General features: G+C 49.6%; 1 protein-coding gene across 1 annotated transcript in view; it reads right to left on the bottom strand.

The window, feature by feature from the left end:
* Positions 1-274: 274 nt before the first annotated feature.
* LOC140393517 (membrane cofactor protein-like) overlaps positions 275-17975 on the bottom strand; it is a 307321-nt gene continuing 289620 nt past the window's right edge. Inside the window, exon 8 of the mRNA XM_072479828.1 lies at positions 275-600. Within this exon, the coding sequence (XP_072335929.1) occupies positions 533-600 (68 nt within the window). The 3' untranslated portion in view covers positions 275-532. The remainder of the gene's footprint in view (positions 601-17975) is intronic.

Here is a 17975-nt window from a genome sequence, read left to right as displayed (position 1 = left end):
GTCAGCTAACTGCCTTATGGGCATTTAATATAACGGCTTCCCCAATTACACAATGCAGGGCTTCCACCAGTTCTCTAGCCATTAGACTGGAAATTAAGATACAGATCACCCATGGTTAAACTGATGAGTGGAAAAGACACGAGAGGCTAAATTATGTTTTGCTATATTGCACAAATTGTGAATTTCTGGGAGAGAATATTTGATCAACTTTAGAACTTTTCAGTGAAATGCAATTAAGAGAAATACAAGGATAGAAAATAACTATTAACTTGGGACAAAAACTATTTTGTAGTAACCATGGTGTATATTTCCATTTGTGCTGTTCCTGTGTTAACATATAATGCTAAATTCCTATGTGCAGTTTTTAATGCCAACATTTATCTGATTTATATTGATTCCTCCTTACATTTTAAAAAGTGGAGACGGGAAATTCAGTATCATCAAATTGTGTTTGTATGAGAGCATGTCGTATGGTGGTAAATTATGCGCCAATCATCAGAGAAAGCAATTTTCTCAGTTCAGCTGCACTCCATTAGTCTGAATCGCACTCGGCCAGTAATACTATTACAAGTAGCGTGATGAGCAATCCGTATGTGTTTTCTGTAGGGGGAAAAAGGAAAATTAACACACATGGAAAATAATAAAACATTGGCAGATGCACTAGTATTGTTGTCAGCTGTGGCTTTGATACCACCATTGCTTCTGATTTTCAAGATTGCGGGTTCAATTCCTGCTTCATGAACTTAAGTGCAAAAAATCTAAGCTGACATATGGTAATACTGAAGGAGTGCTGTACTGTCAGAGAAGCTACCTTTGCATGAGAAGTCAAACCAACACTCTGTCTGCATTAGGTGAAGATAAAAGTTTCCATGGTCCTATTTTGTTTAAGAACAGGATTATTATTCCTGGGGTCCTCATTCCTCAATGAACATCACAAAAAAAGATTATTTTGGTTATTATCGTGCTGATGTTTGTGGGAGCTAGACATGCCTTAAATTTTGAATCTTGTTTCTGACATTACAATACAACAGTGACTATACTTCAAAAGTACTTAATTGACTGTAAAATAGTTTGGAATGCCCTGAGGTTGTTCTTCGAAGTGGCTAGCTGTTGTATTGCGAGGCGAAGAGGCTGTGTTAAGTCACAACAGTGATTTATTTAACTGTTATAACCCCAAGAAGATCTATGGCGACAACCCAATTAATCTACCCGTGGAGTACGAGCTCCCCCAATGAGGGGCGGAGGCCCATCAGCGGGCTAGTTAACTCAGTTAACTGAAAACCAGCCTGGGTGGAACCGAGCTGCAAAGTAGTCCCGACTTGGACTGTTACTCTCCTTTCCGGACTCCTCCTTGCATACTAAATTCACAAAAGAACTTTATATGCAGAACAGTACAGCTCCAACACAGGCCTAGCTTCCTCAACTCCTAAGATTACTCTGATGATACCCTGACATCCAGGTCTGCGACAAGCATTCAAGAGACCATAAGACATAGGAGCAGAATTAGGCCATTCGGCCCATCGAGTCTGCTCTGCCATTCAATCATGGCTGATATGTTTCTCATCCCCATTCTCCTGCCTTCTTCCATAACGTCTGATCCCCTTATTAATCAAGAACCTATCTATCTCAGGTGACCTCGCTATCAGACCACCTGCTTAAAATGGCGGCCCAATAGCAGGTTTTGTGAAAGAAACCTTTGTGATACCCGTCATATATAAATTGACATGGCTGGAGAGAGTGAATGGCAACTGGGTGGTGCTCCTAGCACTAGTGCAAACCAAAAGCGATTCAGTTCTGGCAGGAGAATCTAGCCCGTGATTCCCCTTTGAAAATAACTCAGTTCCAACACTATCGACGCTGGGCGGTATGGTGCTCTGAAAATATAGCGGGGGCAAATTAAATACCGAAGGGCAGCTTTGTATATTGGAATAAGCTTTTGTGGGCATTTATGGTGACAAACTTTCTTGACTCATCCTCTAGCTCAAGCTGCTGGTAAACATTTCTCAAATCCAACTCGATGCCTGCTGTACCGTCAATTACCACGAGATGAGAATGGTGAAACAATCGAGGCTTTATTGCACAAGATGTTGTTCCTCCTGCAGCTGGAACCAGAATGGAAGCAGCGCAGGAGAGCATACACTTTTATACGCCGGCTGCTTGGAGGAGCCAGTAGGCAGGGATTTATCATGGCACCTGTAATACATGGGCATTTTAGCCCATGTTTAGCTGGCTTTTAAAGCAGATCAAGGCAGGCTAGCAGCACGGTTCAATTCCCGTACCAGCCTCCCCGAACAGGCGCCGGGATGTGGCGACTGGGGGCTTTTCACAGTAACTTTATTTGAAGCCTACTTGTGACAATAAGCGATTTTCATTTCATTTTCATTTCAATACCATAATACATGCAATGTGTCACTATTGGTGTTTACCACATTCACCCCCTGTTTAAAAAAGAGTCCGGCGGGGGTGACGGAAAACATTACAGATTTAATCTGTCGGGGGCTTTGACCCTCCGCTACGATCGCCTCAGTCCCGGTGGTGATGTGGCCGCCGACATGGTCACCTACGATTCCGGGAGCGTGTTGCCCGCGTCTTCGTCACCCCTTAGTGGATCCAGTGAGGGGACGGATCCTGCTGTGGTGGGGGCTGCGGTGAGGTTCGCTGGTGGGAGGGTGGGTGGCACAGGGGTGAATGAGGCAACCGGGGGGGGGAGGGGTGCGGTGTCAGGTCGGAGGTTGTTGGCGGGGACCCAGTGGGTGCCAGGTCGGGAGGGAGACTGTGTCCTGTCGCCCGTCGGGGTGTGCCACGTAGGCGTACTGCGGGTTTGCATGGAGGAAGTGGACTTTCTCAACCAAGGGATCCGATTAATGGCTCCGCACATGCTTCCGGAGGAGGACGGGTCCAGGAACTGTCAGCCATGTTGGGAGCGTGACCCCAGAGGCGGACTTCCTGGGGAAGGCAAACACACGTTCGTGAGGGGTCTCATTAGTGGCGGTGCACAGGAGCGACCGGATGGAGTGGAGCGCGTCAGGGAGGACCTCCTTTCAGCGGGAGACCGGGAGATGTCTGGACCGAAGGGCCAGCAGGACGACCTTCCAGATCATCCCGTTCTCCCTCTCTGCCTGCCCGTTTCCTTGGGGGTTGTAGCTGGTCGTCCTGCTTGAGGCGATGCCCTTGCTGAGCAGGAACTGACGCAGCTCATTACTCATGAAAGAGGATCCCCGATCGCTGTGGATGTCGGTGGGGAAACCGAACAGAGTGAAGATGCTGTGCAGGGCTTTGATGACCGTGGCAGTAGTCATGTCGGGGCATGGGATGGCGAAAGGGAACCAGGAGTACTCGTCAATTACGTTGAGGAAGTACACGTTGCGGTCGGTGGAGGAGAGGGGCCCCTTGAAGTCCATGCTGAGGCGCTCAAAGGGGCGAGACGCCTTCACCAGGTGCGCTCTATCTGGCCGGTAGAAGTGCGGCTTGCACTCTACGCAGACTTGGCAGTCTCTGGTTACGGTCCTGACCTCCTCAATGGAGTAGGGCAGGTTGCGGGCCTTGACAAAATGGAAGAACCGGGTGACCCCGGGTGGCAGAGGTCATAGTGGAGAGCCCGGAGTCGGTCCATTTGTGCGCTGTCACATGTACCGCGGGATAGGGTATCAGGAGGCTCATTGAGCTTCCCCGGGCCATACAAGATCTCATAGTTATAGGTGGAGAGCTCGATCCTCCACCTCAAGATCTTGTCATTTTTGATCTTGCCTGCTGCGCATTATCAAACATGAAGGCAACCGACCGTTGGTCAATGAGGAGAGTGAATCTCCTGCCGATCAGGTAATGCCTCCAATGTCACACAGCTTCCACAATGGCTTGAGCCTCCTTTTCGACAGAGGAGTGCCGAATTTCGGAGGCATGGAGGGTACGAGAAAAGAAAGTCACGGGTCTGCCCGTCTGGTTGAGGGTCATAGCCAGAGCTATGTCTGATGCATCGCTCTCCACCTGAAAGGGGAGGGTCTCGTCGATTGCGTGCATCGTGGCCTTGGCGATGTCCGCCTTGATGTGGTTGAAGACCTGGCGCGCCTCAGCTGTCAGGGGAAAAACTGTGGACTTGATGAGTGGGCGGGCCTTGTCCGCATAATTCGGGACCCACTGGGCGTAATACGAGAAAAACCCCAGGCATCGTTTCAGGGCCTTGGGGCAGTGTGGGAGAGGGAGTTCCAGGAGGGGGCGCATGCGGTCGGGGTCGGGCCCTAGGACTCCATGTTCCACTACGTAGCCAAGGATGTCTAAGCGGTTGGTGCGGAACACGCATTTCTCCTTATTGTAGGTGAGGTTATACGGTTTGGCGGTATGGAGGAATTTTTGGAGGTTTGCGGTGTGGTCCTGCTGATCGTGGCCGCAGATGGTGACGTTATGTAGGTATGGGAAGGTGGCCCGCAGCCCGTACTGGTCAACCATTCGGTCCATCTCTCGCTGGAAGACCGAGACCCCATTGGTGATGCCGAAGGGAACTCTGAGGAAGTGATAGAGGCGGCCATCTGCTTCGAACGCAGTGTATTGGCGGTCCTCCGGGCGGATGGGGAGCTGGTGGTCGGCGGACTTCAAGTCAACTGTGGAGAAGACTCGATACTGCGCAATCTGATTGACCATGTCAGATATGCGTGAGAGGGGGTACGCGTCGAGCTGCGTGTACCGGTTGATGGTCTGGCTGTAGTCAATGACCATCCTGTGCTTCTCCCCAGTCTTCACTACCACCACTTGAGCTCTCCAGGGGCTGTTGCTGGCCTCAATGATCCCCTCCCGCAGAAACCGTTGGACCTCCGATTTGATAAAGACCCTGTCCTGCGCACTGTACCGTCTGCTCCAAGTGGCGACGGGCTTGCAGTCCGGGGTGAGGTTTGCAAACAGTGAAGGTGGATCGACCTTAAGGGTCGTGAGGCCGCAGACGGTGAGGGGGGGCAGGTGTCTGCCAAATTTCAAAGTAAGGCTTTGGAGGTGGCATTGAAAATCAACAGGTTTGTTTCGATGTCACTAGCTTTCGGAGCGCTGCTCCTTCCTCAGGTGAATTCAGCTGAGGAAGAAGCAGCGCTCCGAAAGCTAGTGACATTGAAACAAACCTGTTGGACTTTAACCTGGTGTTGTAAAACTTCTTACTGTGCCCACCCCAGTCCAACGCCGGCTTCTCCACATCATTGAAAATCAAGACCTAGTAACAGGGCAGCACAGAGATGGGGGAGAATGTGGAGCCTGAAGTTGCTGAACTCTACATCCTGAACGGTGAGGGTCGTGTCACAGTACCCCCGGATTTCCACGGAATGGGATCCGGAGACCAGGGAGATTTTCTGGGTGACAGGGTGTACCGGGAGGGAGCCGCGCCTTACCATAGCAGGGTGGATGAAGGTCTCTGTGCTCTTGGAATCAAAGAGGCAGGTCATCTCGTGCCCGTTGATCTTTACCGTTGTCGCAGCAGTCACGAGGTTGCGGGACCGAGGCTGATCGGGTGATGGATGCGAGCTGCGGAAGATGTTGGGAGGACCCGGGCTGATCAGCGGTGGCGGAGGTATCAGCGGGCAGCGAACGGCCCGATGAGCAGGGGTCCTGAGGCGCGGTCCAAAATGGCGCTGAAGATAGCGGCGCCCATGGCGGGCGGCATCAAAGATAGCGGCGCCCACGGGCTGCATGTGGATTGTGGTGGAGAAGATGGCGGCGTCCCTGGATCACACGTGGGGGGTGTAGCAATGCCGGGCCTGGAAACAGCGGCGACCAACCTGGCCTGGCCAACGGAAACGAAGTGGCCCTTCTTCCCGCACCCGTTGCAGGTCGCGCTCCGCGCCGGGCAGCACTGCCTGGGATGTTTGCTCTGGCCAGAAAAATAACACTTGGGGCCCCCCGGAGTTGGCTGGCTGCCGCGCGGCGCGGGTTTGTGGTGAGCTCGAGTCGGCAGCTGGTGGGGCCCACGATGCCCACGAGGGTGCCGTGCGGTCGGGGGTGTAGGCCTCCAGATTACGTGAGGCCACTTCTAGTGAATTAGCAAGCTACCTAGTCTCTGCAAGATCGAGCGTATCCCCTTCCAATAGTCGCTGGCGAACGTACGTAGACTTCATGCCCGTGATGTACGCGTCTCTGATTAATAGTTCGGTGTGTTGGACTGCCGAAACTGCCTGGCAGTCACAGTTCCTACCGAGAATCTTTAGGGCCCGCAATAAATCGTCCAGAGTCTCCCCTGGGAGTTGCCGTCTCGTGCCAGGAGGTGCCTGGCGTACACTTGATACACCGACTTAATGTAATGTCCCTTTAGTAGCGTCATCGCTTCTGTGTAGGTGGGGGCATCCCGGATGAGGGGAAAAATTTCAGGGCTTACCCGTGAGTAGAGGACTTGGAGCTTCTGTGGATCAGCGAGTTCTTCAGTGACTGCTCTGAGGTAGCCTTCGAAGCAGTCTAGCCAGTGGTCGAAGGTGGGCGAGGCGTTTGCTGCGTGAGGGCTCAGCTCCAGGCGATCAAGCTTGATTACGATGTTCATCTTTTAAAATCTTGTGCAATAAATTGATGTACCATCAATTACCACGAGACGAGAATGGTGAAACACTCGAGGCTTTATTGCACAAGATGTTGTGCCTCCTGCAGCTGGAACCAGAATGGGAGCAGCGCAGGAGAGCATACACTTTTATACGCCGCCTGCTCAGAGGAGCCAGCAGGCAGGGATTTACCGTGGTACCTGTTATATGTGGGCAGTACCATAATACATGCAATGTGTTACTAGTGGTATTTACCACAATGCCTTCTGCCAATTTGGTGCATAGCCCTCCACTGGGATCTGGGGCGTCATTCTCCGACCCCCAATAGGGTCGGAGAATGGCCGTTGGCCGCCGTGAATCCCGCCCCCACCGGTTGCCGAAGTCTCCGAAGGGAGAAAAGCCGGCGGGGCGTTAATGGCGCCGCTGCCGCGGAGAATGTCACGGGTCTGCGCAAGGCAGCCGATTTTCGGCCTGCCGATATTCTCCCTTCCGGATGGAATCAAACCTCCTTTTCATCGGCGTGACCCGGTGCTCCAGGCTCACGCTGACCAGCGTGGAGGTGAGTGACGGCCTGGGGGGTTGGCTCTGGGCAGGCAATGGCGTGGCCGCAGTCTGATTGCGTGAGGAGAGGTGTGTCTCGGGTTGTGTGTGTGTGTGTGCGGCGGGGGGGGGGTGGTTAGAGTAGGCTGGGCTCCGGGGGAGTGCCGGGAGGGGGTCCGTGCCGGGGTGGAGGTTGGGGGGGGGGTCCGTGCCGGGGTGGAGGTTGGGGGTTGGGGGTCCGTGCTGGGGTGGAGGTTGGGGGGGGTCCGTGCTGGGGTGGAGGTTGGGGGGGGGGGGTCCGTGCCGTGCCGGGGTGGAGGTTGGGGGGGGTCCGTGCTGGGGTGGAGGTTGGGGGGGGGGTCCGTGCCGGGGTGAAGGTTGGGGGGGTCCGTGCTGGGGAGGAGGTTGGGGGGGGGGGTCTGTGCCTTGCCGGGGTGGAGGTTGGGGGGGGGTCCGTGCTGGGGTGGAGGTTGGGGGGGGGTCCGTGCTGGGGTGGAGGTTGGGGGGGGGGTCCGTGCCGTGCCGGGGTGGAGGTTGGGGGGTTCCGTGCTGGGGTGGAGGTTGGGGGGGGTCCGTGCCGTGCCGGGGTGGAGGTTGGGGGGGGGTCCGTGCTGGGGTGGAGATTGGGGGGGGTCCGTGCCGTGCCGGGGTGGAGGTTGGGGGGGGTCCGTGCTGGGGTGGAGGTTGGGGGGGGGTCCGTGCCGTGCCGGAGTGGAGGTTGGGGGGGGTCCGTGCTGGGGTGGAGGTTGGGGGGGGGGGTCCGTGCTGGGCTGGAGGTTGGGGGGGGGGGGGGTCCGTGCCGTGCCGGGGTGGAGGTTGGGGGTGGTCCGTGCTGGGGTGGAGGTTGGGGGGTGTCCGTGCCGTGCCGGGGTGGAGGTTGGGGGGGGTCCGTGCTGGGGTGGAGGTTGGGGGGGGGTCCGTGCCGAGGAGGGGGATGGGAGGGCAAGTGAGTTGGTCCACCTGGCCAGGTGCCAGCCTCCAACAGTTGGACCCATGAGGTCCATGCCACCTGGCTGGGGGGAGGAGGGGATATGGGCAATGATGACATGTCGTCGTCGTATGACGCTGCACGGCGTGAACCACTGCGCAAGCGCGGATCCCGTTACGTCGCTGCTAGCCCATTTCGGGCCGGAGACTATCGACCCATTTTTCCGACGTGACGCAAGTCGGATTTGCGCCGTTTTTTGCGCCGATCGGCGGACTTTCCGCCGATAACGGAGAAATTCGCCCCGGATATTTATCTACTTGAGCAGCCCTGTTCACAGTCATTTTGAAATCACAGTAAATTCGGACTGTATGATCCGGCTTCAACAATGGGGCGATCAGTGCTGTTCATTCTGAAAACTGTCTTTAACTGTCTTCCAGACGCTTCAACTTCACTTAAGTCTTTTGGTGTAGAGCAGATGGCACCAGTCTGGCACGGAAACATTCTGGCGGTGCTTCTGGTTTTACGTAGATCTTTTTTTAAACTCCTTTTATGCACCCCAACTCTCTGGAAAACCTTGTGGTATTTACGTAGAAGTTCCTGGAAAACTCCATCATTTATGCTGAATATTTCTAGCCAATTTAGCTTGATTTTCTTCAGTCAATCCCACCCCATGAGGCTTGGCTCTTGTCCTTTCACTACAATAAATGCAGCTAACCTGATTGGTAGTGTTGGGACAATACTGGTATTAATGCCTTTCCCAATATCTTCAGTGCCTCCCCAGTATAACTGGTTAAAGTAGCTGATGTACTGTTGAGATTCAGAGGCTGTAGCCTTCTCTGAAGATACCTAAATGTTTGCTCACCCACTACTGTGGCAGCTGTATCGACCTCTATCTTTAGCAGACGGTTGTTGACGACAAGGACAATCATAATGTGGAGTGTTTTGTTTAATCTTACCATGTTGAGCTTATATATTTTGAGCTTCTCTTCAGTGTCTTCCTCAAGTTTGTTCACTAGAGTCACCAACATTTTTGGGGGGAGCTTGGAGTATTCTGTCTGACTCTGCATCTGGCTTGTACATGGCCTTTTTTTATTCCATCTGAAACAGATGAATTCCTTACTCTTGCATCCGTCTTGAGAATGATAACTCCTACTATGATAACAAGTTGCTAAACCTTGTGAGGCATTTCTTTTTCTCTGGCCCCGCTGTTCCCCCCACTCTGGGAACTTTGATCAGTCTCTGATTCCTGACACAATTGACTCATCTCGCTTCAGAAGTTCAAAAGTTGCTTGACCCAACTCAACCATTTTGTTCAAGGATATGTTGTTTCTGCCATAAACCTCTTCTGAATATTTTAATTGTTGATCCCCCCAGGGTGGCACAGTGAGGAAGTGATTAGCACTGCTGCCTCGCGGTGCCGAGGACCTGGGTTCGATCCTGGCCTCGGGTCACTACCCGTGTGAGATGTTCACATTCTCCTCGTGTCTGCATGGGCCTCACCACCCCAACCCAAAGATGTGCAGGGTAGGTGGATTGGCCACACTAAATTGCCCCTTATTTTGAAAAACAACATTTTTTGATCCCGCAGACCAACCAGTCAGCTAACATGTCGCTAAGAGATGTGTAAAAATTCACAATGTTCCGACATCTGACGAAGTCTAGCTACAAAAGCAGACGCCGTTTCTCCATGGTTATGTGGAATTTATAGTGCTGCATAATAATGGAGGGTAAGGATTGTAATAGTCCCTCACTAGTTGCGCCAATTGATCAAAGGGATTGGAGTCCAGAATCTCCGGAAGTGTAAGGCTTTGAATGAGGTTGTATGTTTGTGGCTGCAAGCTGTAAGTAATATAACGTTTTATTTGTCTTCTGCTGTGATTTCATTGGCAACGAAAAAGTACCGGAGCCTTTTGACACATTGACCCCAATTTTCAATATGGATCAATCTCCAGATCAAATGGATCAATTTTCCCAAACAGTGGCATTGCTATTTGACTGCTGATAATAATTTATCCTTTTCAGGACTCTGAGAGGCCACTCTTACCCATTTCAAATTTCGATGACTTTCCTTCGACTGGATTAATTTATTCTTATCGCCAATGTTGTAGTGCGAGGCAAAGCGACGAGACAGTGTTCAATCACAACGGTGATTAATTTAACAAAAGAAAAACTTTATACACAAAGCAGTACAACTCCAACAGAGGTCTAGCTCCCTCGACTCCCAAGCTGACTCTGATGACATCTTGACAAACAGGTCCGCGCCCAGGCAACCGATAGGCTAAAGCTCGCACACTCTGCCCCCATAGGCTTCAGGTGGGTCACATGGCCCCTGAGCGATCGCCTCATAAAGAGGTCATGCTACTACACCAGCAAATAATTATTTGTTGAGTGAACAATATTTACCAGTTCGACGTGATATTTAAAATAGCTAACCAGCAGTAATATTTGGCCTTTTTCAGTTCAGCAAGAAAATTCATTCCACATACTTCCTGAAAATTTTGCAAATGGTTGTTGGTTCATTGGACAAACAACAGGAATGTAACACTGGTAGTCCACAACTCTACTCTTATGGTATAGACTTCGATATTTAACACAATCACAGCAAATGTGTCATTATATCACATGTCTGATGTTTGTACAAAAGCACAAATGCCCTTAATAGCATTCATCAGATTAATTTACAGAATATTATGTGGTAAATAGATAAACTTTAAAGAAAGCAAGCAGCAAGAAAGTACTTGTATTGATATCATACATTGCACAGAGTAAAATGTCCATTTGGCTTACAAGCAGCAATGAGATAAATTATTAGAATGTTCGTTTAATGTTCTTGGCCGAAGTTTAAGTATTGACCAGAACATCATGAGAATTCCATGGGTGAGACTCTCTGATCTTGAGGCTAAGTGTCGACGCCGCCGTAAACGCCATCGCGTTTTACGACGGCGTCAACAGGTCCCCATGAGCAGCGATCCTGAGCCCTACAGGGGGCCAGCACGGCACTGGAGCGACTCACACAGCTCCAGCTGCCGATACCGGCGTCAAACGGGCAGCGGGGGTTTGCACATGCGCGCTGCGGCTGGCGTGAATTCACGCATGCCCGCTATGACTGGTAGAAACTCGAGCATGCGCGCTAGCTTCCTTCTCCGCGCCGGCCCCGACGCAACATGGCATAGAGGTACAGGGGCCCGGCACAGAGTAAAAGAGGCCCCCACAGGAGAAGCTGGCCCACCGATTGGTAGACCCCGATCGCGGTCCAGGCCACGGTGGAGGCCCCCCCCCCCCGGGGTTGGATCCCCCCTCTCCTCCAGCAGGCCGCCCCCCCCCCCCCCCCCCCCCCCCGCAGGATTGTCAGCTAGGTCCTGCCGGGTAAGACCACATGTGTACAGTGCCGGCGGGACTCGGCCTATCTCGGCGGCCACTCGGCCCATCCCGCGCGGAGAATCGCCGGGGAGGCCGCGTAGAGCGGCCACCGACCGGTCACCGGAGAATCAGTGGACCGGCGTCGTGTGAATCGCTCCTGGCCCAGCGATTCTCCAACTCAGCCTGGGGTCAGAGAATCCCGCCCCCTGTTCCTCTTCAAAGAGTGGAATGTGGTCTTTGACACCGAGCTAATAAGGCTGACAGGGCCATGGTTTAATTCCTCAACTGAAAGATGACACTTCCAATGTTAACGCACTCATTCAGTGTAAATCCTTATTATCTGCTCAAGTGTCTGGAGTGGGGCTTGAATGTACAACTTTCTGACACAAGTGAAAGATTGCTGCTACCAGAATTAAGAGAGTTGAGGAGATTAAATAAATCAGGAAGTCAGGTTAAGTGATTTATTGAGCTCAGGCTGACACTGATTTTTAAAAAATTTAAATCATTCAAAGGATTCAGGATAGATTCCTGAAGACCACACTGCGGTAACCTTCCTCCCAAGTCCATAAAAGCCGTCTTATCAACTTTCATTCTACTCATGACCACTTGGCTTTTGAAGTATTTATTATTACCAACCAAAGTTTTTTGATTTTATGTAACAGAAAAACAGTGCGAGAGGCTATTTGACCTACACTGCCTGTGCAGATTCTTTGTAAAAGGTCAGCATGGTAGCACAGTGATTAGCACAGTTGCTTCACAGCTCCAGGGTCCCAGGTTCGATTCCCGGCTTGGGTCACTGTCTGTGCGGAGTCTGCACGTTCTCCCCGTGTCTGCATGGATTTCCTCCGGGTGCTCCGGTTTCCTCCCACAGCCAAAGATGTGCAGGTTAGGTGGATTGGGCATAATAAATTGGCCTTAGTGTCCAAAAAGATTGGGTGTGGTTACTCGGTTACGGGGATGGGGTAGAGACGTGAGCTTGTGTGGAGTGCTCTTTCCAAGGGCCGGTGCAGATTCGACGGGCTGAATGTCCTCCTTCTGCTCTGTAAATTCTATAAAAGCAGTCATACTTGGTCCCACATCCCCACTTGTTGTCTGTAACCTGCAAGTTTCTCATCCTCAAGTGCTGTCCAACTCCTGTTTAAAATGTTTTATGGAATCATCTTACACAGCCTTTTCAGGTAGAATATTCCAGAACCTGACAACTTTCTGAATTATACATTTTTCCTAATTTTCCTTCTAATCCTTTTGCCAATTTTAAAATCAACAACCTCTGGTCATTGACCTACTTGCAAAGAGAAGAGATTTTATCGACCTACTCAATCAAAACTTATATTGAAAATCTCTATATGGTCATCGCATAGCTTTTTCAATTCGAAGGAGAATAATCCCAACTTTTCTAATCTTTCCTCATAACTGAAGTTCCTTTATCCCTGAAATTAAAACAGAGATAATGTTTCGAGTCAATATGACCCTCTATCCCTGATATAACTTCCTACAGTGCAGAAGAAGGCTCATCGGGTCTGCACCCTACCTAGGCCCACACCCCCACTCTATCCCCGTAACCCCACCCAACCATTTTTGGACACCAAGAGGCAATTTTAGCACAGCCAATCCACCTAATCTGCACATTTTTGGACTATGGGAGGAAATCAGAGCTCCCGGAAGAAACGCAGGCAGACACGGGGAGAAAGTGCAAACAGTCACTCACGGCCAAAATTGAACCCAGTCTATGGCGCTATGAGGTAGTAGTGCTAACCACTGTGCCACGGTGCCATCCTTGGCAATATTCCTGATAATACTCCTGATAATACTCCTCTTGCCCAGTGTTTCAAACTTTTTGCCCCAGAACCCACTTTTGTCAACCAGACAACCTCCGGGACCCACACTGGCTGACCTTTGCGACCCTCGCTGGCTGACCTTCACGACACATGCCGTGTTCGCTTATCTTTGATGTGAAAGGGGAGCCTGTTTGGTTTGCATGGTCTCACTTGAATCAGGAGATTCAAGGAGGAGAGGGCAATGTGCATATCAGGTGCAGACTCCAGCCAGTTCCTTTGTGCCGTCTTCATATTTATGAAAGCGGAAAATCCAATCTCGCACATGTAGGTCATCATGAAGGGCAATAGCAACAAAATGCTTGTTGTACTCACCACTGGATACTCCTGGGAGATGCCACTCCAGAATTCTGGCAGCTTTTGGCATATTTTTAATGTATCAAAGGTCAGTTACAGCATTTTTCATCAGCTGTAAGTTAATAACTGACTCTGGGCTCACAACCTCAAAAGGAATTTTTCATGCACCACTTCTCTTACAAAATCTGAAACTACTCTCATTTGCTAGTACATCCCTGCATATAGCGCACATGGACTTTGCATCGTTATTTGCATTGGCACAATGAACAAAACCATAACTCAAGAAATCATCTTTATATTGCTTTGTAACTGAGTTAAGTTACTTATTTGTAGGCTATTAACCAGAGGCCCTGGAGCTCTGTCCATAGCCAGCACTAGCACTGCTCTGACCTGCCCTGGACTCTGCCGAGCAGCTCTCTCCAGTAGATTCTGTTGTGAGATCCTGAGCAGTAGATACATTGCCTTTTGTGTCTCTAGTCGGTCTCTTACTTAAAAGAAAATGACCCAGCTTTACACTCTTCGTGCCTTGCTTGCTAGCAGCTAGAAAATGGAAGACATTTTCCTCTGTGATTTGGCGCCAAAAGCACGTACATAGAGGGTGCTTGACGCCAAATGTATGTGAAGTGTGCATGATCTGCTTACTGCTGCCGCTTCTGGCTGGAAGACTGCACACAACCTATTTTCTTTTCATTTATAAGGTGGCAGCGACATCCATTCTCAATTTAAAAGCCAATAGTGGCCATTGCATGCTTCTACTGCAATTGGGACCACTGCGGGAATGGCTCAACCGATCACTTCGCGACCCTCCGAACACCCACCCGTGACTCGCCTGTGGGTCATGTTGAAAAATGTTGTTCTAGCTTTTCTAAGGTCGTTAGATTGTTTCTAAAGTGTGCTGTCCAGATTGTCCACACTACTCCAGCTGTGGCCTCAGCCTTGAATTATTAAATTCTCGCATGATAATTTCACTTTTGTAAAGTTTTCCTGTTTCTACAGACACAAAAAAGGTTTAGATTTGCTGTGCCACCTTTAATTCCAAAAGATATTTGATAAGATGCACATCTAAAGTTGCTACACAAAATAAATGTTTGTGGTGTCTGGCTTGGGGGGCAGGGGGCGGGGGGGAGAGGAGCAAGTTGGCATGGATAGAGGATTGGTTAGCCAGAAGGAACTAGAAAATAGGAATAAATGGGCCAATATCAATTTGGAAGCAATATCTGTAGACTATCAAAAGGATCAGTATTTGTGGCTGGGATTTTCCAGCTCTCCCACAGCAGGGTTTCCTGCAGCGGAGACGGCTTGGCATCGGATGCTAGTGGGATCTTCTGGTCTGCCAAAGGCAATGGCCATTTGCGTTGCTCATCAGCTGCACCAGCAGGGAATGTGCCACGCAGAGGGGTTCAGTTTTGGAGGGTCTGGAAGACCCTACCGGTGGGAAGAGCCAGAAAACCCGCCCTGGGTCTTAACAATTTACTATCTATATTAATGACTTGGATGAAATGACTGAGTGCATGGTAGCCTAAATTTGTTGATGGCACAAAGATAGGTAGGAAAGTAAGCTGTCAAGAGGACACAGTCAACAAAGGAATTTATATAGGGTACTTTAGGGGGTAAAATTTTGATAATTTGATTGAGCTTGTCGACTTTGGCAGGAAGAATAGAAAAGCAGCATATTATTTTAATGCAGATAGACTGTACAGATGGATCCGGTGTTCTAGTACATATGTCACAAAAGGTTGGTGTGCAGGTACTGAAAGTGATTAGGAAGACAAATAGAATGGTGGTGTTTTTTGCAAGGGGAATTAAATATAAATGTGCAAACGTATTGCTGGAGGCGGCACGATTCCAGGAGCACCTCCCACTATTTACAGAGAATAGCAGGAGAGTCTCTTAAACGGGGTTTGCACTGGGCACCAAACAGAGCACAATACCCCCGTCTTGTGGTACCCAATGTGATCTAGTTCATGTCCTCTCTGAAGGGGGTGAATGAAGGGGGGGCTTGAAGGGGAGCGCATGGGAGGGAACCGAAAGGTGGAGCCCTCGGTGACTTCATAGCGTGATATTGCTCATTTGGTGGAGACGTCCGATGCTCCAAGGTTTCTTTGCTCAATCATATTTTCAAAATTGTGCCATTTATTATCCATATTACTTCTTCCAAAGTACATCAATTCACTGCATTTCATCCGTCATGTTTCTCACCATTTCACCACTTTCCTGAATTTTGCCAAGCTTAATACCTTTTGCAAACAATATAATGCTGAAACCCTTCACGAGAGTTTAAGAGCATGAAATTATCTTGCAAAGTGGTGTGCGCTGCTTTTCATGTGTGATCCATTCGCTCACCATAGGGTTCTGATGGGGGATGGGAGTCTGATGGGTGCGAATAATGGGGAGGCTGAGAGGGTGAGTGGGGAGGGGGTTAATTCACCTTCATGGATGTGTGCTGTGGGAGTTGACCTGTTATTCCCATGTTGGGGGGGGGATGCCCCTACTTGTCAGCGGGAGGGAGAAGGCAAGATTCACGTTTTGTGGTGAGGGATCAGGCAGCATGCTCAAAATATTGGCCGGATACCGGGATTCTGATAGAATCCAGCGAGCTCCCCATATGCATTTATTTGCATGGTTAAGGAGAGAAAATTGCATCTGAACCCCATTCCAAGCACCAGTGGCGACCAGTCCTGATTTTCCACTGGCGGGAGCACTTAGGCTCTGGAACGGAGAATCCCCTGTCTCCACTGCTGTATGGGGAAGAGAATTTCACATACAAATTACCCTCCTAGAGAACAAAATTCTCCTTATCTCAGTCTTAAATGGAAGACCCTAATACTAAACTGTGTCCCCTAGTTCTAGACTTCCCTCCAAGGGGAAACGTCCTCTCAGCATCCACTCTGTCAAGTCCCTCAGGATCATATGTGTTACAATAAGGTCCGCTCTCATTCTTCTAATATCCAATGGGTATAGACGCAAACTGCTCAACCTTTCTTTATAAGATAACTCCATCATTCCTGGAATCAGCTGAGTGAATGTTCTCTGAACTGCTTCTAATATAATTATATTGTTTCTTTAGTCTAGAGGCTAACTGCACACAGTACTCCAGATGTGGTCTAAAAGTGCTAACTTCCCCTGGACAATTGCACTGATATGTGAGGGTGAGGTTGAATATCTGGAGGTTCTGCCTGAATACTGGGCTCCACAGTGGAACAGTGGTTCACACTGTTGCCTCACAGCACCTGAGATCCAGATTCAATTCCGGCCATGGGTGACTGTGTGGAGTTTGCACGTTCTTTCCGTGTCTGCATGGGTTCTTCCGGGTCCTCCCTCAGTCAGGTTAGGTGGATTGGCTATGCTACATTGCCCCCTTGAGAACAAAGATGTGCAAGTTAGGTGGATTGGCCATGGTCAATGCGCAAGGTTAAGAGAATAGGCCAAGGGAGTGGTCCGAGGGAGAATGCTCTTTTGGACGGTTGGTGCAGACTTGATGGCCAGATGGCCTCCTTCTGCACTGTAGGGATTCTATCTATTCCAAAGGACTGCAGCTGGGTGAGTGATAAGGGTGTGGTTTGTTGTGTCATAGGAGTGTCCCTTTAAGAAATGTTTTTGTCTTATCACATGGCTTCAGTGATGTCAGTGTGTGGGTGGAGCTGGGCTGTGGTTTGGGAGTTGGTTTTACTTTTGCTTTGAGTTTGAACTAGTTTTGTTCTGCACAGGTTGAAAGAAGAGTTTTCTCTGTCTGCATTTTAAAAGCTGTTTCCAAACTGCTTGATAACTTGAAAAGAAATAACTGTTTTCTGGAAGGAATTCAAACCTGCTGTTTTGGAAAGAAAACAAGAGCCTCCATATCAGGTCTTGAGTGCTGTGTGCTGGGCCGCACCTTTGAAAAGGGTTCTGGTTTATGGGATCTTGTTATTAAATTGGAATAGCTTAAGGGGGAATTTATTAAGGATGATACATAGATTACTGTAGCTGTGTGAGGTATTTATGTTTGTAGTTGATAAAAATGCTTACTGTGTGTGTTTATAAAAAATGTTAACTAAATTCGTAGAATAAAGCTTCTTTGTGATTAAAAGTGCTTAAAGCCTCTGTTGAATAACATCTGAAAGGTCGTTGTGCTCATCATAACCAAAATCAATAAACAGTTGTAGGTCCGGTGAACTTCATGATATACTTTGGAATTTTCTAAACCCTGGCCCATAATAAATTTGTGGCTCTTCCGGGACAAAAGTCTATCTTTTGTGATTGGGTTGCCTTAGTGTACTTAAAGACAGTGAGGGGTGAGCATATGTGTGTTTGTTTTTCAGGTGTTGTATTCCAGTTAAGTAGGGAGTGTGTTGTGGACAATGGCTCTTTCAGAGGCTCAGACGTTTTTGGGGGTGGAGAAGGTCACACGCAAACCTTACAAACAGAGACTAAAAAAAGGCTTTTAGATTTGGCAAAAACATTGCAGTTAACATTGCCTGACAAAATACGAAAGGAGATAATTGAGAATGTAGTTGAGCATTTAAAATTGCCTGAGAC

Source organism: Scyliorhinus torazame, chromosome 17, assembly GCF_047496885.1.
Source record: "Scyliorhinus torazame isolate Kashiwa2021f chromosome 17, sScyTor2.1, whole genome shotgun sequence".
Classification (NCBI taxonomy): Eukaryota; Metazoa; Chordata; class Chondrichthyes; order Carcharhiniformes; family Scyliorhinidae; genus Scyliorhinus; species Scyliorhinus torazame.
This window is presented reverse-complemented; position numbering and strand designations above follow the sequence as displayed.